Source organism: Lithobates pipiens, unplaced genomic scaffold, assembly GCF_037356315.1.
Source record: "Lithobates pipiens isolate NorthernLeopardFrog02 unplaced genomic scaffold, aLitPip1_a1.2 Scaffold_8, whole genome shotgun sequence".
Taxonomy (NCBI): Eukaryota; Metazoa; Chordata; class Amphibia; order Anura; family Ranidae; genus Lithobates; species Lithobates pipiens.
Window position 1 is genome coordinate 590,601,946 of NW_027507903.1, and position 24,393 is coordinate 590,626,338.

General features: G+C 38.2%; 1 protein-coding gene across 1 annotated transcript in view; it reads right to left on the reverse strand.

Annotated features, from left to right (window-relative positions):
• LOC143962290 (uncharacterized) overlaps positions 1 to 24,393 on the reverse strand; it is a 315,099-nt gene that overhangs the window by 196,537 nt on the left and 94,169 nt on the right. Inside the window, 1 exon segment of the mRNA XM_077471593.1 lies at positions 804 to 1,843. Coding sequence (XP_077327719.1) covers positions 804 to 1,843 — 1,040 coding nt within the window.

The window sequence follows — 24,393 nt, forward strand, 5'->3', positions numbered from 1 at the left end:
TGAAAAAAAAATCATTTAGAAATGCCTCATTCACAGGTTATAGGCAATGTAGAAAAGTACACATCGATGTATTTTTATATTATCACACTTTTGTAACCTCATGTTTTTGTATTCATGAATTTTATTGAAATGAAAAATGAAATACAAAAGATATTTAAATAGAAAACAAATGTTCTCCATGCAAGTATGAAATGTACACTAATATAAAGCTTATGAATAATCTTTATTTAATTAGAGCACAAAAGCTAATACATATTTTGAAAATCAAGCAATTCTCTCTTTTGTGCTCCTTGTTGTATTTAAAGTTTATCTCCTACTTTTAGTGATGTTTAAATAGTTTGTTTGGACCAACCGGGTGTAACAAACTATTTACATCACTAAGACATGCAGCCGCTCTTAGCGCTGTATAAGCTGTTTGTAGCCTCATCTACCTACAGTATAAAGTGCTTTGGCAATGAGATGGGATCTTCCTGTCCCACACCAAGAACAAAAGCTTCTCAGCCATTCACAGAAAGCTTTGCATTTTCTGAAGGAATACAAAGCTTCCTCTGAATGACTGAACTAGAGAGGTGGGCGGATGACATCAAATTCCCTGTCTCAGCCAGTCAGAGGAAGCTTTGCATTCATTCAGAAAATACAAAGCTGCCTGTGAGTGGTTAAGCAGTGCCGATGCATATCTTAGTGAAATTAATAGTTAGTTTGGACCAGCTTGCTCTAAATTAATTTTAATTCAATGAAAGCTGGAGATGAGCTTTAAGCAGATATATGCAACATCTGAAATATTTATAACATTCATATTTAACTAATTGAATCGGCTTCTTTTCCTTTGTGAATCCTCTGGTGTTGAGTAAGATTTGTCTTCTGTGTAAAACACTTGTCACATTCCAAACATCTATATGGTTTTTCTCCGGTGTGAACCCTCTGGTGTCGATTAATATTTGTCTTCTGTGTAAAACACTTGTCACATTCCAAACATCTATATGGTTTTTCACCTGTGTGAATCCTCTGGTGTTGAATAAAAGCTGTCTTTTGATTAAAACACTTGTCACATTCCAAACATGTAAATGTTTTTTTTTCTGTGTGAACCCTCTGGTGCATAGCAAGATTCCTCATTCCTACAAAGCACTTATCACATTCTGAACATCTATACAGCTTCTCTTCTGTGTGAACTTTTTGGTGTCGATTAAGATTAGATTTTTGCCCAAAGCATTTGCCACATTCTGGACATCCATACGGCTTCTCTCCTGTGTGAACTTTTTGGTGATGAGTAAGATTAATTTTTTGCACAAAACATTTGTCACATTCTGAACATTGATATGGCTTCTCTCCTGTGTGAACTCTTTGGTGTTGAATAAGATAAGATTTTTCCACAAAGCATTTGTCACATTCTGAACATCTAAATGGCTTCTCTCCTGTGTGAATCTTCTTGTGTTTCAAAAGATGAGTACTTTGTTTAAAGCATTGGTCACATTCTGAGCACATAAATGGCCTTTCTCCAGTGTGAACCCTTTGGTGTTGCTTAAGTGTAGTTTTTCCAGCAAAACATTTATCACATTCTGAACATCTGAATGGCTTCACTCCTGTGTGTTTCATTTGATGAACAATAAGATGTGACTTCATATACAAACACATGTCACATTCTGTGCACTTAAATGTATTTTCTCCTTGGTGGATCTTCCTCTGGTGGTAAGAAAGAGATGCCATTTGTGAGAAGCTCTCAGTACATTCTGGACATCTATATGGTTTCTCTCCTGTGTGAATTCTCTGGTGTTTAGCAAGAACTCCCTTTGATGAGAAACACTTATCACATTCTGAGCATCCAAAGGGCTTCTCTCCTGTGTGACTCCTCATGTGTATAACAAAACTTGCCTTTCTTGGGAAATTCTTATCACATTTCAAACATTTAAACATGTTTTCCCTTTCTGAATCTTCTTCTGGTGGCAAAAAAAATGTCTTCTCTGAAAAGCACTTGTTAAATTCTGAGTATTGAAAAATTCTTCTCTCCTGTGTTAATGCACTGATGTTTACTGAGCTTTGCCGAAGGATTTCTCCATGGATTATATTACGCTGATTAAGATCTATAGGAATATGAAAATAAATTGTTATGGAAAAAATATTGATTACAGATTAATATCAATTTGATAATAACATTATGGAATTCTAAACCAGAATTGATTGTTTTCCAATCAGAGTACAAATTTATAAACACTATATTGGCAAAATGATTGGGACGCCTGCCTTTACACGCACATGAACTTTAATGGCATTCCAGTCTTAGTCCATAGGGTTCAATATTGAGTTGGCCCTCCCTTTGCAGTTATAACAGCTTCAAATATTCTGGGAAGGCTGTCCACAAGGTTTAGGAGTGTGTCTATGGGAATGTTTGACCATTCTTCCAGAAGCACATTTGTGAGGTCAGGCACTGATGTTGGAAGAGAAGGCCTGGTTCTCAGTCTCTGATCTAATACATCCCAAAGGTGTTATATCGGGTTAAGGTCAGGATTCTGTGCAGAACAGTCAAGTTCCTTCACCCCAAACTCGCTCATCTATGTCTTTATGGACCTTGGTTTGTGCACTGGTACAAATTATTTGGTGAAGGGGGGATTATGGTGTGGGGTTGTTTTTCAGGGTTTGGGTTTGGCCCCTTCATTCCAGTGATGGTAACTCTTAATGCGTCAGCAAACCAAAACATTTTGGACAACTTGATGCTCCTAACTTTGTGGGAACCGTTTGGGGATGTCCCCTTCCTGTTCCAACATGACTGCGCACCAGTGCACAAATGCGCTTCTGGAAGAATAGTCAAACATTCCCATAGACACACTCCGAACCTTTGTGGACAGCCTTCCCAGAAGAGTTTTAGCTGGTATAGCTGCAAAGGGTGGGCCCACTCAATATTGAATTTTACGGATCAAGACTGGGATGCCATTAAATTTCACGTGCATGTAAAAGCCGGCGCCCAAATGCTTTTGACAATATAGTATATATTTTTGTTATTTAATTATTTCAAAGTCAAGCTGGACATGAACTAGTAGTATTTCGAAATGAAAATTCATACAAAAAAATCTTAGAAAAATTGTCAGAACATTCAATTGTTATTCAAAAGTAGTTCAAGATTTTGTTTTCTTTTAACATTTAACTTTGGAATGAATGGACTTTACCCACTTGCTATCCAGAAGTTTTACCCCCTTCATGACCAGGCCTTTTTTGTGACATAACACTGACATATTTTCACTGACAATTGCACAGTCATGCAACGCTGTACCAAAATAAAATGTATGTCCCTTTTCCCCAAAAATTGAGCTTTCTTTTGGTGGTATTTGATAACCTCTGCAGTTTTCATTTTTTGCACTATAAACAAATAAAGACAAAAAAAAAATATTTTTTACTTTCTGCTGTAAAACACATCCAGTAAAAAAAATAAATGTATATATAATCGTATGCTAATATATATTGGTGCATGGGGTAATATGTAGAAAAAAATTTAGGGCATTTTAGTTGACTAAATATGACTAAAACTAAAACAATTGCAGATGACTAAAATGGGACTAAAACCAAAATGGTATTTTAGTCAAAAGACTTAGACTAAAACTAAATTGAAATTTGCTGCCAAAATTAAGTTATGTGTAATAAAATGGAATGACACAGGGAAAAAGTATCGAACACACAAAGAAACAGAGGTGCCAAAAGGCATGGAAAGCTAAGACACCAGCTGAACTCTATCGGTAATTAGAAAGCAATCCTGCCCCTTGTCAGTGCAAATTAATATCAACTGGTTCAGTCTCAACTGATGACCAATAAAAGGTGTCTCATTACCAAGGTGTCACAGAAGAAACATTTCAAGCTCTCTCAAGACCTTTGCAACCTTAGTGTTGCAAAACATATTGATGACTTTGGTTACAGAAGGATTTCTAACTTATGAATGTTCCAGTGTGTACTGCCATTGCCGAAGAAATATCATGTTGAAGCTCATTTAAAGTTTGCTGCACAAAATTTAGAAAAAGCCTGTAAAATTCGGGGAGAGTATAGTCTGGTCAGATGAGACCAAAATGGAACTCTTTGGATGCCATAATACACACCATGTTTGGAGGCCAAATGGCACTGCACAGCACCCCAAAAACACTCCCATACCAACAGTGAAGTTTGGAGGTGGCAACATCATGGTGTGGGGCTGTTTTGCAGCATATGGTACTGGCAAACTTCGTATCAATGAAGGAAGGATGAATGGAAAAAATGTATCAATGCATTCTTGATAAAAATCTGCTGCCATCTACCAGGATGATGAAGATGAAATGAGGGTGGACATTTCAGTAAGACAATGACCCCAAACACAAAGCCAAGGAAACTCTCAATTGGTTTCAAAGAAATAAAATAAAGCTGCTAGAATGGCCCAGCCAATCACCTGACTTGAATCCAATATAAAATCTATGGAAAGAACTAAAGATCAGAGTTCATAGAAGATGTCCATGAAACCTTCAAGATTTGAAGACTGTCTGTGTGGAAGAATGGGCCAAAATCACACCTGAGCAATGCATAAGACTAGTTTCTCCATACAGGAGACATCTTGAAAGTATTTTGTATGAATTATTAAATACATTTCAATTAGCTTGTTCAATACATTGTCACTGTGTCATTTCAGGTTATTACATATAACTTAATTTTTGAACTTCTTTTTTTTTTTGTATGGATGGATTGCATGGATTGTTACCGACATGTGGTGAAAATGTCATGTTAATTGCACCTTTAGAAACAGATTTACCTAGAAAAACGGTGACGTGTTCATTACTTATTTTATTTACCCGCTGTATATATCAAAAAGTAATCACTGTTAACTGTGCCTTAAGACAGCTGTAATATTTAATGTTAAATTTAATTAATTAATATTAATATGAACAAAATCACAAATCTTAGATCCTAAGCTAGAGAGATAGTTTCATATATATATATATATATATATATATATATATATATATATATATATATATATATATATATATATATGAAACTATAGCTCAACACAATGTTTTTTTTTTACTCTCAGTCTCTCACTCCATCACCACCTTGTCCCAGTAAATATATCCCCACCTTGCTTCAGTAATTATAAGTTTTTTTTTTTTTTATGGGGACTGCTAGATATTTGGTTTACCTATTTTAGAATATGCTCTATACAGTATATTTATCTTCCAAGTGAGACCTAAGAGACACAGAGTCTGCTTGTAAAGTGAGAAAGTATAAAGGTGAGGGGCAAGATCATGAATAAACGATGATGTAGAACTTTCTAAGATATGAATGTTACAACCAATGTGATACAATGTTATATGAGTGAAGAGTACAGTATACAAAAATGATAACACTGACACAGTCAGGCTGATATACTAAAAGACTTGACAATTATCAACCAATAAGTTGTATGAATTTTTGTTCAATTAGCAAGTCATAGACTGTGAAGTATATACTGTATAAATTCTTATTTCATCTGTTGCTTGGATTTTTTGTATTGAAACCCAGCAGAAAAAAGTGCTGCAATGTAGTCCACCTGCTGACACCATGGATCACAGTTCATTGTTTTTTTTTTAACAATTAGATTTTATTAAAGAATTAGCCAGTTACAATACAAATATAGCAATACATAACAAGCGCAAATACAATTGCCTGTGTGTACCATAGGGTAGCAATAGCGTTACAGACTCAAACTCATACTTTTAGTCCTCTTGTTTGCATATAAACAGATTGACAGAAGATCCCTATTAGACTAATAAGCCCCTCCAAAAAAAATGGAAAGACCTATTAGTAAAAGGATAGGTACCCTACCATTCCCAAAGCGTCAATAGGATCTAAACATATATATCAATGGATTGTAAAAGCCTGTCCCGGCGTATCTGCATTATAACTTTATACCACTCTAAATACACCCTATTGCCTATCATACAAAGGCCAAATGTGACTAATAAATATAAAAAAAGAGGTGACAGCCTATCTCAAGGCTAGCGCCTTAGAAAAAGGAGAGAAAAAAAAAAAAAAATGATAATACAATTGTCCCTAAATAATCAAGCGGGCATTGCTAGCCCGAACACACAACGCCCCCTCCACCTCATGTTTGTATCAGAAAGGCGTATACAGAGGAATAGCTAAACACTACCCAAGGTCGCCATATAACTATATACTTGCCCGTGCTTTCATGGGCTATAGCCCTAATTTCTTCCATTTTATGCAAATATCCTATCTCCCCCAGCCATTCCATAATTGAGGGAGTCGTAGTGTTCCTCCAATATCTCGGTATCACTGTCTTGGCGGCAGTTAGAAGAAATCTAATCAGCGATTTTTTATATTTACTCATAGAAAGGTCAGTAATATGTAGTAGACAACATTTAGCGTCAAGGGGGATCTGTGTATCAGTTATTTGTTGTATAATACTAATCACTTGGCCCCAAAATGGTCTGATTAGGTCACACTCCCACCATATATGTTGTAAAGTGCCCTTAGCTTGATTACAACGCCAACATAGGTCTGGAACAGCGGGGAACCACTTATGCAATTTAACTGGCGTGTTATACCAATTCGTCAAAAGTTTAAAAGAAGTTTCCTGTAATCTAGTGCTAATTGCAAATTTATGAGCAAATACACATGCCTGTAGCCATTGGTCGTTTGTAAATGATGCATTTAATGCTGCTTCCCAGAAAAGCTTATGTTTATTAGGTTCCAGACGTGCTGCGGATTGTAACCACGCATACGTGAGAGAGATATTTTTCGTAGAAGCCTTGGCACGAAGGCAAACCGCCTCGAATGGCGTTAATGGTCGTATAAAGTGTTTGATCCTCCGTGGGCTCAAAATATAATCATGTATTTGTCTATACGTCCATTGCCCCAAAACGGTTAAACCCAAAGTGTGTTGTAAGTCCAACATTGATTTAATCTTATTACCCTCAAGACAATGAGTGGCTAATAAGGGCAGATTCCCACATATAAAGTGCCGGATAGGTTTATGCATGCCTGGTATAAAGTCAGGATTATCTACTAGCGGTGTTAATGGGCCAGGTGAAGTAGTCAAACCCGTTGTTTGAGCCACTGTTTGTAATAGTCTTAAAGTGGTCCCTATAAGGGGATGTTGCTTAAGCTGTTTAGGGCACAAGTCCCACGGAATCCAAGGGGAATATGTCACTGGAATAGGACCTACATCGTTTTCAAGTTTCACCCAATCTTTATTATCCGCATGGCAGGTCCAGTCAATCATTCTGGTAAGATGAGTGGCCTTATAATAATTTTTGAAATTGGGGAATCCCATTCCCCCACTGCCTTTATCTCTAGTGAGTATTGCAAGGCTTATGCGTGGCTTTTTAGATGCCCACACAGTTCATTGTTCATAGATAAACGCATACAATCATCTAAACCGTACAAGTGTACAATCATAAAAAATTTACCCACCTGGTATAAAGTAGTATAGGATCCTTTGGTATCTTCCTTAGTAGTTCCCTTCACCAGCAGTTCTTGTAAGTGACCGAGTCCAGTTTCACCTTTTATTTATTTCATCACCATTCACAAAAATGTGCTCGCTTCCCATTGGTTAAAATGTGTGATCTACTTAACAAAAAGGCATCTTCACAATCTACATAGATAGTTTCAGCTTCTCTTTGTTCAGGTCTTCATCGCAGTCACAGCCAGGACAAGTTCATTAACATTCTAATATGTGGAGGGAAGACTATAGGAGTGTACCTTCATTGAAAATGAATGGCAGTTGTCTCTCATCATTAGAATAAACAACAGGTGACACTCTACATATATTATCAATGACAAAAGAGACTGGAGATTTTAAAGCAATGTTTTGTGATCTTCATTAAGATTCAGTCACATGACCCCATGAGCTGTTTAACCATACTGTTCTGTCTCTACAGATAAATGTCTACTAAGGCAGCCATATGTAATACTAAATGTATATTTAACTTTAGTATCAAACTGTCAGCTTGGTCTACATAACATAAAAAATAATAATAATTCAAAGAGGAACTGCCTGCACAAAAATTTAATTAGTAGCAGTTAGCTGACCATAAGGTATAGGGGGATCTGTTTTGGTTCAATTCAGTGCACCCAAGCTTAGTGGAAAATCCCAGTCAATGGAGGGTGAATCCTGGTAATAAAATCTGGCTATTTGTAGAACCAATAGACAAACTACTGTAAAAAAGGCAATGGGTTACCGAGTAGGGATAGGCCGAACAGACCCCTATTCAGACCCGAATAACGAACCCCATTAAAGTCAAGGGGACCCGAACCACAAATATCAAAAGTGCCCATTTTGAAGGCTTAAATGCAAGTAATTAGGCATACAATGGTTACAGGGGTCTGGTCCTGCCCTGGGGGACATGTATCAATAAAAAAAAGTTGATGTGAAAAATGTCATTTTGAAATGAGCACTGATTTTTTGATTTTTAAAGTGAAAACCTAAAAATGAAAAAAATCCTTCCAATATAGTGGCAAAAAGGTCCATAAAATTCATTTGGGTACAGTGTCGCATGACTGAGTAATTGTCATTCAAAGTGTGAGAGGACTGAAAGCTGAAAATTGGTCTGGGCAGGAAGGGTGTTTAAGTGCCCAGCAAGTGGTTAAAGTGAAAACCTAAAAATGAAAAATTCCTTCCAATATAGTGGCAAGGAGGTCCCCTTAGTCCAACTGTAAAGTGGCAGATCTTTAACATGTCTATAATCTGCTGCAGCAATAAATTAATTTATAAAGCCCAAAAAAATGAAATTTTTCCTACAAGCTAGCTTTATTGCAAGCTGGGGAGCCAGTGTGTTTAATGAGATCACAATGTAGTGCACTGGGAACAAGATTAGAGATTTTTTGGATACATTCTGGTGTCACTTTGACTTTGGATAGAAGTAACGGGTGCATTAAAATTGGTCTTTGGGTGTCAGTGGCACCTTCCCACCGTAACCCTATAGAGATAATCTTGATGAAAGCAAAAATTTGCCTTGCTGTAAAAAACTGCAATGATTTGCACCTGTCAGACAGGTGTAGAAAAATTGGTCTTTGGGTGTTAATTGTGCCCATGAAACCTATACCAAAAACATTCTTCCAGGTGAAATGATTGAACACCCTCAAAGCTAGGCAGCCTCGAAGTCCTGCAGAGATTCCACATCCCAAAAAGATTTAATCAGTTACATCGGCATCAGGGGCTTCATAGCTAGTAATTCAGGACTGATTCATTTTAGTCAAACGGTCCACAGAGTCTGTGGACAGACACGTTCCATGATCAGTAACAAAACCTCCTGCAGCACTGAATGCCCGTTCTGAAAGCACACTGAATGCAGGGTAGCCCAACAATTCAATAGCATACTGGGCAAGTTCTGGCCAGTGGTCTATTCTCATGACCCAATAAGCCAGTGGATCGTCAGCTGGTAAGCTCTCCATCTCTGTTTTCGCCCCGAAGTAATCGTCCACCATGTGATACATATTACAGCGCACATATTCAAGAATGACATTTCCTGCAGGGAACATTTGAACATATTCAAAAAATACGGGGGTTTGGTCACACTATATGGTTATATAGTGCTAAGCCCACTTACTGTGACAAAGTACCCCTAGTAATGAAAGAGAAGGTAGGATTGCGCTATGGATAGTGAATAGTAAATGTTACAAAGGTACAAGCTGCCTCTACCATATATTTCCAACCAATTTAGATGGAATGAAGTGTGTAAAAGAAGCAATAGGTAGAAGTGGCGCTAAACCTTAATATATCCAAAAAATCCCAAAAATATATTTTCTTTTTTTTTTTTCCAAAATTTTTTTATTAAGGAAAGTAGGTTAACATACACGTTGTTATACATGTCAAACTTTTAACATAAACCAATGTCGTAATCTGCGTTACAGAGTTCTGAGTACCTTCAGTAGGAATTACATAACATGTAAAAATAATAGATAACAGAGGACAGATGGGACTATGCAGTCTGTATTGACCTGGTGTCCGAAGTAATTAATAAGTAAGTAATAGCGATGTGTACAGGTCTACCAATGTCCAGGTGAGGTATAGATACTTTTCCAAATTGGGTTTGTAAAGAGACAAGTTGGAGGCCATTTGGACTATCAATAGTGTTCTAGTTGTTCAGTTCATCCAGTTGTAGTGTAGCCTCACGTCAAGCATGACAAGAGCCGTCCAACTGTCTATATCACATAGTTAAACATTCATCTGATCAATACAAATATCCAAAACCCGTGTTCCCTATGTCTTTACCCGGTCTAAAACATATTCTGTATAATCCAGATCAGCTAGATCTCAGTGTTGAGATCAGTATAATGGTATAAGGGAAGAAGGTGGGGGGAAAGCAATAGCTAGTGTCGAGGCTGTTCTCTACTATGCATGTGTATCGATGGAGAAAGGGAAGACAGGAGGGAAAGAGAGAGAGGGGCGTAGCGGCAGGTAGGGGCAAGGGGGGGGGGATGCGTGAGTCACGATAATGAATTGTACTCCTTTAATATTTTCTATCTGAAATATGAGAGAGATCTCTATTTATGTTTCCTGGATATGCCTGCTTTCACAAAATTAAAAGAAATACATTTTAAAAAATAGATAAAGTAGGTGGTGCTGCGCTCCTAAAAGCAGATATCGCTATCAGATATTGTACAATATAGAATATGTAAGGTGTCCAGGAATCTGGATCAGATGCTGTCTCAGATAGAAAGTTTCTACAGAGTATATAGAAGCATATATAAAAAATATATAAAAAATAAAAATATGAAAAATAAAAAATATAAAAAATATGTGTCAATTATATATCATAGACAATAATAATAAATAGATAAATGCAGTGTATATAAAAAAAAATAGCTAGTGCCATAAAAACTGTGCAAAACTACAAACAAGTGCAGACAAGTGGGTAACTTGCAAAACTCTGTAACATATACAATGTGCAAAAAAAAATATATATATATATCCCAAAATGGGACGTGGGGATTTGAAATAGTCCACAATTATAGATAGTGCAAATGTGGCAGTGTATCCAAAGACACTGAGTGTAAATCTAAAACTCTCCAGGTGATACTGTGACTTTTGTGTGAGAATACACTCTTATCTTTTTCTCACAGGAGTGTTGTTGTGCGTCCCTTAAGGGTATGCAGTAAAGACCTGGAGGGGGGGGGTTCTGGGGTGGTCCTTCGGTACACTCTGCCGCTGTGTTGGTATTTAGTATAAAAAACAAGCGCAATGTAAAAACGAGCGCCGAGCTCGTGTCTGACCGTCTCTTCCGGTTTCTCTTTGCCTCTGTATCCTACGCGTTACGTCACAACACACGTGACTTTAACTGGGAGCAGCCATATTGATACACCTCTCGTCTATGATAGGGTGCAGTGTCCATACCGTGCCTGCGCAAGTTGGAATCCGCCATTTTGGTTAGGGGTAAGTGGAGTTCCTACCCCTGCATCCATTTCTTTGTAATTAGGATGCCTCCAAATTATACCGATGTATGGCGGAGTGCAAAAAAGTGCTGTCCAAGATGCTCTTCGCTATTCCTTGCAGGGAATAGGGCACTGTGTCCTATGCTTATTTTACATGATTTTACATTACAACAGCAATACTTCCATTCCTGTTTATCTGTTATGCTATCCCAGAATCAATTGTTTCCTACCAAAATTATTCAGTGTACATAACATCTACATAGTCAATTAGAATCCATTCCAATTAATTTATACATGAATTATACATGAAAATATGGTAAAAAAAATAAATAAAAGTAAAGAAAAAATAAATAAAATAAAAATGGTGGATAAATAGAGTAAATATGAAAGATGTTGCAATAGAAATTAAAATTTTAAATACGAATTAAAATATGAATAAGGAAAACCCCCGGACTAGTTAATAAATTACTATTTGAAATCAATTAATTAGATGACCCACAATAGTGAGAGTCGAAAGGGGAATATGAGGTTGAACGGAGAACTTTTATTAGTACTATCAACCAGAATATCATATATGAACATATCTTTCTTTACATGGAAGGCTCTATGGATAAAGCCATTAGAGAAGTTGTTATGATGATCAATAGTAATTGTTTATTTAATAAAAAGGAGAGGAAATAGTGTATTTTAAATTCATATATTTTTTTTAGAAATAACTTTTTTCGCAACATCTTACTTGCACAAAAAAATCTGTGTAACAAGGCAGCCTATAATTAATGATGTTCAAGTGGCCAATCAGAATTGAAAAAGATAAATGCTAAAGTTAAAAATAAGAATATGCAATTAAATCTAAAATGTTATTTAGGCATGTTTTACATTAGACCCAGATGGAGAAAGGTGTTCGTATACTAATATTAGATTCAAATATTTTGTTAAAAAGGTTGAGTTAATAAACCCAAATAGAGAAAATAGGGGGGTATTTTTAGGTATATATTACATTCGACCCTACTGAAAAACGTTATATTTCACCTAGAAGATATTTAGAAACTGCTGTTATTTCCAAATCTGGCAACACCCAGTGAAAGGAGAGAAAAGAAGAGGAGGGAGAATAGGGAATCTAGTGGGAAATAAGAGGGGAGATGTTTTTATTTAAAAATCTAAAAATTACAATTAAAATTTTAAATTTAAAAATTTGTCAAAAAACAATTCAGATCTAAGTCAATGTTTAGGCCTGCTGGCTGAAGTGTGTCTAAATAAAAAATCCATTTTGTTTAGTTTTGTGACACTTTGACTCTTTTGTCTTCCCCCTCCAATGTCCTTTGATTTTGTCTATTGCATAAAAAGTCATACATTTTGGTTTCCGACCATGAAAGTCCCTAAAGTGTCTGGAGACGCTATGTTTGTGAACCCATTTTTTATATTAGTAATGTGTTCTCTGATTCTGACGTGTAGTTATCGTGTGGTTCTATAAGCAAAAAGGAAAACACTGCGCTACTATAATACAACTAGCAGCTAACACTCAAACAAAAAAAGTTACAAAGAATGTGAAACAAAAAAGTGTAGCGCTAAACAGGTGAGTAAAAACACACGAGATACAATTTATCAGCAAATGTGAACCACCTGTGTTAAACCATAGAGGAGTTACACACTTGTTGTGAAATCAGTGTAAACAACACTATGTGTGCTCTAATATACTCAAAAGAATGTGCATACAACTTATATATGAACAAAATATAATACAATAACGTGATATGAATAAAAATAAAATAAAAGTTGAGTAGTGTTCGATATATCAGTCTGTGCAAGAATCCTTGTATATTATTAAAGCAAAGTCAGCCAATTTTCTCTTGAAAACCTTGAATTGGGATGGCAGAAAAATCAACGACAGAAATCTGCTTGTCTGTGGTGATATCTGAAGATACCGCACTTAATAGAAATAAGGTGGGCACCCTTACCAGAAATGTTGGACCCACCTTCCTTTCGACAGTGGGTCTACCAGGCATATCGTCCCAAAGGGACTGTGCTCCAATTCCTCAAGGAATAGGTCCCAGCATCCGGTCCTCCCATAGACGTCCTCAGTCACAAGTGGAGGTAGGTGATCCAAGCTGTTTCCAACCGATGTTTTCCACAATCGAGGGCGGTGGTATTTCCAGGGCCAGGTGTATCCAGGCTCTAATTTCGGATGGAAACTCAAGCGGAATAAAAAAAACGAAAAAAGAAAAAGAGAAGGGGGCTCCGGATAGTGTAGGTCAAAATAAAGCAGATTGGTTTTATTAAAATTATACGTGTTTTGACAGGTATAAAAAGTGATCACAAAAGACAAAAATAGAATAAAAAAGCAATGTAGGGTGCAAGTAATGCTGTCTGACGCGTTTCGACACAAGAGGTCATCAACAGGGGTATACTATGTCCCCCCACATTGCTACTCATAAAAATGCAATGCTCTAAACCTGGTCCACCCATAAAAGTGGGCAGAACAGGAAATTGACATAAATGAGGTACTAATATATGTACGGAACAATCCATTGGTAAATTTACTTCAATTAAGATTTTAAATCTGTATCAACAGTGAAATTACAATCTAATATTATCAGCATTCCCATTATGAAATGAACATAGATCAACATAGCACTAAAGATTGACCAAACAAAAATTATAATCATTTTGACTTATCTCCTCCATTCACTGTGTCCCCAACTGACAGAAGTTAGACAACATACTTCCGGGGTCACAGCATTTAGTCTAACAATAAGCCAGAAAAAATTTGAATTACTATATAAGCCAATAATCTAAATAAAACACCCAGATAGGAATAAGTATATAACCTGATATTTCACTGAAATGCATACTATAATAATGAGTATGGACTTATTTATCTGTGGATGTTGGGTATACTGAAACCTCCCATATAGATCACATAGCCATTCAGCATCTGAAGGCCACGTGATCAGCAAGGGGGAGGGGACGTGCGTGTCAGCTGTTGTCATAGTAACATGACGCCAGCATCACACATTGTGGGGCTCAGGTGGCTAATTGCCTACATTGACCAGCGCATGTTTGAAAGAGCTGCGCCGGCCACAACGTAGGTTATTCTCCATATTCACTTCCGTGGCCAAGTGCGGGGAAACGACTCCAAACACTGTCCAAACTACGGAGGAGGAGGCTGGATTGCCGGCATTCCGCTCCATCGGAGCATGACACACCCCCTGACGTCACATGAACATCACGTGACGCGGGACGGCGGGGCACGCCAGGCCGAGCACAACATACGGCCAGTCATAGTGTCCCATCTAGTGCTAGGATAGAGGCACCTAGATAAAGCAGGAACTCAAAAAGGGGCGTAACCATGACTGGTCTGCACAGTGGCGTCTCCATTATGCAAATGCATCACGTGACGTCGGACGGCATGGTGTACCAAACTCAGAATAGCCAACAGCCAGTCACAGTGCCCTATCCACTGCAAGGGTAGAGACACTTAGACAAAATAAGAGCAAGTGAAGGGGCGTAACCGTGAACTGGTCTGCATAATGGTGTCCCTTCTATATGAATTTTTCTCATGTTGGTGCTTTGTGACCACAAAGCACCATCATGAGTAAAAGTTACTGGAAGCAACTTCCAAAAAATGGTATATAGAGTGAAGACAGAGGAATATAACAACAACAACAACAAAAAAAAAAAAACAGAGGACAGAGTCTCCCATATATAGAATAGGGAATCATCATAGTAAGATATTACAATAATCTGCACTTACCCAGAATGAGATTATAATGAATGGAGAAGCATCCGTGGGTAATAGAAATACCCACAGAATACGTCACCACTCACACAATACAACAGTGGGGTACTAATGAATCCAGCATTTCTGCAGACTCCTAGCATTTAATATTGTATCCCGCAAAGGAACTGGTGAATCAAGCCTGATTAATAAAACAATTGACATCCCAGTCAGTATTCATGCCGTGGGGCGCATAACACCTGAGTTCATGGATCCAAAAAGTCTCAAGGCGCGATACGCCCTGCACGCACGAATCCCCCCTCCAATTCGGAACAAAGTGGTCTATAATTTGGAATTGGGTACCTGTTGGATTTCTCCCATGATGTTCTAGGAAATGTCTAGGGACAGTATGTTTATCACAACCCTTTTTAATTTTGGCTATATGCTCATTGACCCTGATGGAAAAATTTCTAATTGTGCGACCCACATATTGTTTTTTGCAGGGGCACGTAATCAAATAAACAATAAACCTTGTTACGCACGTAGTAAATCGTTTAATGGAATAAGTCTTGTGAGTAACGGTGGACGTGAAGGTTTCAATTTTTCCTCTCCTTCCTACGCATTATGTGAACATACATTGCACTTCCCGCAGGGGAAGAAGCCCTTACTTTCAGGAAAAAAGGAGATAGGCTTAGGAGGATCTATTGTGTTGGGAGCAATAGCTCCCTGAACAGACCGTGCACCCCTAAATATAACCCCCGCTTTTTCGGGGATAGAATTCCCCAAAATCCTGTCACTGCGGAGCATTTTCCAGCGTCGATTAAAAATTCTTTTAATCTCTCTGTGCTGAGTAGAGAAGGTTGTAAGAAATGACCACCTATGTTTATCGTTTTGTATAGCTTTGGATTTTGTCTCCAGCAGGGAGGCCCTGGTTACCCTTGATGCGGATAAAATATCCGCATCCAGATCTATGGATTTATATTCTTTTTCCAGAAATCTGGATTTAAGGATTTCACACTGTTGGAAAAAGTCCCTAATGTTGGTACAATTGCGGCGCAACCGTAAAAATTGGCCGCGTGGGACCGATTTTAGCCATTGTTGATGGTGGCAGCTATCCACTGGGATATATCCATTTCTATCGGTGGGCTTGAAAAACGTCTTAAGTTCAAAGTTACTATTGACTACGTTAATCTCCAAGTCCAAGAAATGGATGCCAGTTGTACTGGCCTCAAAATTGAGAGCAATCAGTTTCAGTATACCCAACATCCACAGATAAATATGTACATACTCATTATTATAGTATACATTTCAGTGAAATATCAGGTTATATACTTATTCCTATCTGGGTGTTTTATTTAGATTATTGGCTTATATAGTAATTCTATTTTTTCCTGGCTTATTGTTAGACTAAATGCTGTGACCCCGGAAGTATGTTTTCAAACTTCTGTCAGTTGGGGACACAGTGAATGGAGGAGATAAGTCAAAATGATTATAATTTTTGCTTGGTCAATCTTTAGTGCTATGTTGATCTCTGTTCATGTCATAATGAGAATGCTGATAATATTAGATTGCAATTTCAATGTTGATACAGATTTAAAATCTTAATTGAAGTAAATTTACCAATGGATTGTTCCGTACATATGTGGAATATATTAGCATCTCATTTATGTCAATTTCCTGTTCTGCCCACTTTTATGGGTCAGACCAGGTTTAGAGCATTGCATTTATATGAGTAGCAATGTGGGGGGACATAGTATGCCCCTGTTGATGACCGCTTGTGTCGAAACGCATCGGGCAACATTACTTGCACCCTACATTGCTTTTTTATTCGATTTTTGTCTTTTGTGATCACTTTTTATACCTGTCAAAACACGTATTTTAATAAAACCAATCTGGTTTATTTTGACCTACACTATTCGGAGCCCCCTTCTCTTTTTCTTTTTTAGTTTTTTTTTATTCCGCTTGAGTTTCCATCTGAAATTAGAGCCTGGATACACCTGGCCCTGGAAATACCACCGCCCTCGATTGTGGAAAACATTGGTTGGCAACAGCTTGGATCACCTACTTCCACTTGTGACTGAGGACGTCTATGGGAGGATCAGATGCTGGGACCCATTCCATGAGGAATTGGAGCACAGTCCCTTTGGGACAATACGCCTGGTAGACCCACTGTCGAAAGGCAGGTGGGTCCAACATTTCTGGTAAGGGTGTCCACCTTATTTCTATTAAGTGCGGTGTCTTCAGATATCACCACAGGCAAGCAGATTTCTGTCGTTGATTTTTATGCCATCCCAATTCAAGGTTTTCAAGAGAAAATTGGCTGACTTTGCTTTAATAATATACGAAGATTCTTGCACAGACTGATATATCGAACACTACTCAACTTTTATTTTTTTCGATTCATATCACGTTATTGTATTATATTTTGTTCATATATAAGTTGTATGTACATTCCTTTGAGGATATTAGAGCACACATAGTGTTGTTTACACTGATTTCACAAGTGTGTAACTCCTCTATGGTTTAACACAGGTGGTTCAGGTTTGCTCATAAATTGTATCTCGTGTGTTTTTACTCACCTGTTTAGCGCTACACTTTTTTGTTTCATATTCTGTCGTGTGGTTCTCCCCACATATTGTTTGTGGTACGAACATTCAATGACGTAAGTAACATATGTGCTGTTACAAGTGATCAGTTCATTGATTTTGCATTCGTTTCCGTTTGTAGTGGATATGAAATTTAATATCTTTTTGTTGGTTTTCTTACTGGTCTTGCATGGAAGACACTTTCCACATTTGAAAAAACCTTTCAGGCTTTCAAATATTTTGATGTGTTTTTGAGGGTCTATGGCGTTCTTCACCAGTTTGTTTCTCAGAGTTGGTGCTTTTCTATAAATGAATGAACGTTTGTTTGGTAACACGGTTTTCAGCTCACTATCTGATTGCAGAATGGGCCAATATTTCCTTATTATGTGTTCCAGGGCCTTGTGCTGGCTATTATAACCTTTTGTCTTAAAACTCTTTATAATCACTTTAGCCTGTTTGTCAAAATCTGTGTTATTACTAGACATGTGCAGAGTAAAATATTTCGTTTCGGAATTCCGTTTTCGTCCGAAAGCTTAATTTATTTAGTTACTCCCGAAATTAGTTTTTATTTATTTCGTTTTTCATTCAAAAATTGCATTCGTCCGAAAATCCACATGAATTACGGTCGAATCTGTCTTGGAAGGCTTATGGTGTCTGTCGAATGTATAAAGAAGATTCGACGGAGCTAACTATATAGCATACTTTAGAACCCTATTAAAGTCTATGGGACTCCAACGTTCAAAATCTAAAGTGCTAATTTTAAAGGCTAATTTGCAAGTTACTGTCCTAAAAAGTGTTTGGGGACCCGGGTCCTGCCCCAGGGGACATGTATCAATGCAAAAAAAGTTTTAAAAACGGCCATTTTTTCGGGAGCAGTTATTTTAATAATGATTAAAGTGAAACAATAAAAGTGTAATATTCCTTTAAATTTCGTAGGGGGGGTTGTCTATAGTGTGCCTGTGAAGGGGCGCATGTTTCCCGTGCTTAGAACTGTCCCAGCACAAAGTGTCATTTATGCAGGAAAAAAAGTCCTTTAAAATCACTCGCAGCTATTATGAATTGTCGGCTCCGTAATACAGAGAACACTCATTGAAAGTCATTGATAAAAAAATAAATAAATAAATAAATAAAAAAGCGTGGGGGTCCCCCAAATTCAATTACCAGGCCCTTCAGGTCTGGTATGGATATTAAGGGGAACCCTGCCTCAAATTTAAGAAAAAATTTGACGTGGGGTTCCCCCTAAATATCCATAACTAGACCCTTCAGGTCTGGTATGGATATTAAGGGGAACCCCGCGTCAAATTAAAAAAAAAATTGACATGGGTTCCCCCTAAAAATCCATACCAGACCCTTTATCCGAGCACGCAACCTGGCAGGCCGCAGGAAAAGAGGGGAGGACGAGAGAGCGCCCCCCCCCCTCCCTCCTGAACCATACCAGGCCACATGCCCTCAACATTGGGAGGATGCTTTGGGGGTCCGTGACCCCTCAAAGCACCTTGTCCCCATGTTGATGAGGACAAGGGCCTCATCCCCACAACCCTGGCCGGTGGTTGTGGAGGTCTGCGGGCGGGGGGCTTATCAGAATCTGGAAGCCCCCTTTAACAAGGGGACCCCCAGATCCCGCCCCCCCCCCCTGTTTGAAATGGTAAGGGGGTACAAAAGTACCCCTACCATTTCACAAAGAAAGTGTAAAAATTGGTTAAATAAAACAAACACACTTTTGAAAAATTCCTTTATTAAAAATAAAAAAATAAAAAAAAGATTCCAGCGGCGGTAATCCACTCTTGCTATCCAGCGACGGACATTCATCTCTCCATCGATGTCTCATGTCATCCAGCACAGTGATCCATCCTTCTTCTGTCTCCTCCACGGAGACACTGCAGGCATTCCGGCGGCTGACGTTTCTTATATACGGAGGGCGAGGCCACCCGTCACCTGACCCGCCCCCCCTCTGATGCAAGGGGAAACCCGGGGTTCCCCGTGACGTATGGGTGACCCCGCCCCCTCTGATGTAACAGAAACCTGCCTGTGTTACATCAGAGGGGTGCGGGTCACCCCTACGTCACAGGGAACCCCGGGTTTCCCCTTGCGTCAGAGGGGGGCGGGGTCAGGTGACGGGTGGCCCCGCCCTCCGTATATAAGAAACGTCAGCCGCCGGAATCCTTGCAGTGTCTCCTCCACGGAGACAGAAGGACAAAGGATTCGCTGCGCTGGATGACATGAGACATCGCTGGAGAGATGATCGTCCGTCGCTGGATAGCAAGAGTGGATTACCGCCGCTGGAATCTTTTTTTTATTTTTTTATTTTTAATAAAGGAATTTTTCAAAAGTGTGTTTGTTTTATTTAACCATTTTTTACACTTTCTTTGTGAAATGGTAGGGGTACGTTTGTACCCCCTTACCATTTCAAACAGGGGGGGGCCGGGATCTGGGGGTCCCCTTGTTAAAGGGGGCTTCCAGATTCTGATAAGCCCCCCGCCCGCAGACCTCCACAACCACCGACCAGGGTTGTGGGGATGAGGCCCTTGTCCTCATCAACATGGGGACAAGGTGCTTTGAGGGGTCACGGACCCCCAAAGCATCCTCCCAATGTTGAGGGCATGTGGCCTGGTACGGTTCAGGAGGGAGGGGGGGCGCTCTCTCGTCCCCCCCCCTCTTTTCCTGCGGCCTGCCAGGTTGCGTGCTCAGATAAAGGGTCTGGTATGGATTTTTAGGGGGAACCCCACGTCAATTTTTTTTTAAATTTGATGTGGGGTTCCCCTTAATATCCATACCAGACCTGAAGGGTCTGGTTATGGATATTTAGGGGGAACCCCACGTCAAATTTTTTCTTAAATTTGAGGCAGGGTTCCCCTTAATATCCATACCAGACCTGAAGGGCCTGGTAATTGAATTTGGGGGACCCTCACGCTTTTTTATTTATTTATTTTTTATTTTTTTTATCAATGACTTTCAATGAGTGTTCTCTGTATTACGGAGCCGACAATTCATAATAGCTGCGAGTGATTTTAAAGGACTTTTTTTCCTGCATAAATGACACTTTGTGCTGGGACAGTTCTAAGCACGGGAAACATGCGCCCCTTCACAGGCATACTATAGACAACCCCCCCCTACGAAATTTAAAGGAATATTACACTTTTATTGTTTCACTTTAATCATTATTAAAATCACTGCTCCCGAAAAAACGGCCGTTTTTAAAACTTTTTTTTGCATTGATACATGTCCCCTGGGGCAGGACCCGGGTCCCCAAACACTTTTTAGGACAGTAACTTGCAGAATCTTTTCTCTCTGTCAAATCTTTTTTCTCTGTCGAATATTTTCTCTATATAATCTTGGACTAATAGAGGTAAGGTTAGGCACATTCGACCACAGGTTCTATAGACAGATTTGTCAGAGTCATGTCGAATCTCCTATTCTATATCGAACTGTTGTAACAATGAAAACGAAAATAAAGCATTTATTTATGTCGGATCTTTCGTTTTTCGGATTTTGTGCTTTCGTTATCGTTTGTCAAAACGAAAACGAAAATAGCTGAAATTCGGACGAAAATGCATTCGGACGAAAACGAATGCACATGTCTAGTTATTACTGCAGTTTCTATACAGCCGCATGAGCTGACCCTTGGGTATATTCTTTATCCATTGAGGGTGATGGCAACTGGTAGTTGGGATATACCCATTGTGGTCTGTGGATTTAAAAAAAGTCTGTGTGCCTAAAGATCCATCATGTTTAAATATCTGTAGGTCTAAATAGTCGATACTTTGTTTATTCCAATTCCCTGAAAAGATGATATGTGTGCCACCCCAGATGATGATATCATCGATAATATTTGAGTTTTTTCTGGGTACACTATATACTTGCTCTTCCTCCCATCGATTTAGAAACAGGTTTGCTACGCTGGGGGCATATTTAGCCCCCATAGCTACCCCTTTTGTTTGGGTATAGTATGTGCCTTGGTACCAACAATAGTTATGGCTCATTGCCAGTCGTACACCTTCTATGATATAATTAATTTGGTGTTTTTTTTTTAGATCTGATTGTTTTTGCAATGCCCATTCTACACGACTTAGTCCATCCTCTTGTTTAATATTTGTGTATAGTGAGTTGATATCTATTGTTACCAATATGTCTTCCTCCCCAATTTCAAAATCTTTCAGTTCTGCGATTAATTATCTGCTGTCTTTTAGGTATGACTTTCCTTCAATGACCATGGGCTGCAAGTACCCATCAATATAGGCCCCCAGTCTAGAGAAAAGTCAGTCTATGCCACAGATTATTGGTCTTCCCGGTGGATGAGATTGATCCTTATGTATCTTAGGGACATAGTATATCACTGAGGTTTTGGCGGCTTTAGGGGTCAAATATCTGGCTTCCTTTTTGTTGAGAATTCCCTTCGTTTCTTCTTTCTTTACGTACTTTTTCAATATTTTCTCATATTCATCTTTGGGATTTCCCTTCAATTTCTTGTATGTGTCTTTTGCACTCAGCAATATCACCATTTAAGCCACGTAATCCTGTTAGTTTAATATGACCAGGCCTTCCCCTTTATCCGTCGGTCTGATTACGATATCTTTTTTCTTCTCTATTTGTTTAATCGTTTTCCATACACCCTTCCTTTTTGAACTTTTGATTTCCAGTCCTCTTACATCTTTTTCCACCATTTTTTAAAAACCATTATACTTTCATTATATTGCAATTTGGGATTGAAAATAGAGTTATTCTTCAAGTCGGAATGTTTGAAAGACAAACATTCTTTTTTGGCATGTTCTTTTGTAGCAAAAAAATTTTAATGTTCAATTTTCTCACAAACTTCTGTAGGTCAATATAGGCCTCAAATTTATCTAGGTCTTTGTCTGGGGTGTATTTTAGACCTAAATCTAATATCATTAGTTCTTCTTTAAAAATAGCTTGGCTTAAGTTGTAAATTCCTTCACCTAATATTCTCTTCTTTTTCTTGATGCCTCCTCTCTTTTCTCTGGTCCATTTTCTTTTTCCCATCTTTGTGGTCTATACATATGTTCTCTCCTCTCTTCCCACCGGATCTCCTGTTGTTCCATATGATTTCTTCTTGTGTCTTTCTGTCTCAGGAAGTACTCCGTATTTTTCCTGAGTACTCCCCCCCGTACTCAGGAAAAGCAGCAAAATGCATTTTGGGATGCAATTCCACATATAACCATGGCATTTGTGAGCAATATATCATTTAGTGACAACTTTTTGTAAAAATTTTTTTATTTTTTTTGTTGTTATTATTCAATCACTTGGGACAAAAAAAAATATTCAATGGGCTCAACATTCCTCTCAGCAATTTCCTTGGGGTGTCTACTTTCCAAAATGGGGTAATTTGGGGGGTTTGTACTGCCCTGCCATTTTAGCACCTCAAGAAATTACATAGGCAGTCATAAATTAAAAGCTGTGTAAATTCCAGAAAATGTACTCTAGTTTGTAGACGCTATAACTTTTGCGCAAACCAATAAATATACGCTTATTGACATTTTTTTTTACTAAAGACATGTAGCTGAATACATTTTGGCCTAAATGTATGACTGAAATTGAGTTGATTAGATTTTTCTTATCACAAAAAGTAGAAAATATATATTTTTTCAAAATTTTTGTTTTTTTTCCGTTTATATCGCAAAAAATAAAAATCGCAGAGGCAATAAAATACCATCAAAAGAAAGCTTTATTTGTGGGAAGAAAAGGATGCAAATTTCGGTTGGGTACAACATTGCATGACTGCACAATTAACAGTTAAAGCAGTGCAGTGCAAAATTGTAAAAAGACCTCTGGTCCTTAGGCTGACAATTGGTCCGGGGCTTAAGTGGTTAAAGACAAAAAAGTTAAGATACAAAATTTGCCACTTATGGATGTCTTTTCAAAGATACAGGTTAAGAGGGGTTTAATCTATAGTCTTTATGGTTGCATGATTAAGCAGTCACAAGAAACAAATAGTTGTTTAGCTAGAAAAGGATGGGAAAAAGACCTTGGAAAAATGACAGATGAAACATGGCAGTATATATTGAAACTTGTATAGTCTGTATCGATATCTCCGCAGCAATGCCTAACCAAATTATATATAAGATATAGAGCTTAAAGGAAACCAGCTAAATCATACCAATGGGGGAGGCGGGATACGTCGAAATGCACAAGATGTTCAAGAGTATCTGCTGATTTAATGCATATGCTTTGGAACTGCCCTAAACTGTTCAGATATCGACAGGATGTGGTAGAAACCAATATTCAGGTGTATCAAACCCAAGATTATGCATGCTAGGACAATTAGAAAAATAATTATATACCCCAGTAAGTAGGATGCCCATTAATAGGATGCTATTTATTGCACAAAAATTGATAGCAATAAAATGGATATCCTCTATAAGCCCAACATATGTGGAATGGCAGATACAGGTAAATGATGCATTGCTAAAAGAATGGCAGGTATATAAGAATAGGGATTTAACAAATAAATTTTGTGAAATGTGGGAACCTTGGCTGATGTTACCAGGTTTGACACCATTTATTGTGTGATCAGACGGAAGTATAGGGGTTAACAGATTATTTACTAGTTATAGAATAGTTAATGTATGATAACTCAAGAAGGTAGGATTGGTGTGGGGGGCTTTTGGACGAGACAGGCTGGAGGTGACGGAGAGAATTTAGATATATATTAGGGAAGGGTTTTTGTGTTTAAAATGTAATATGGTATTGTTGTATGTA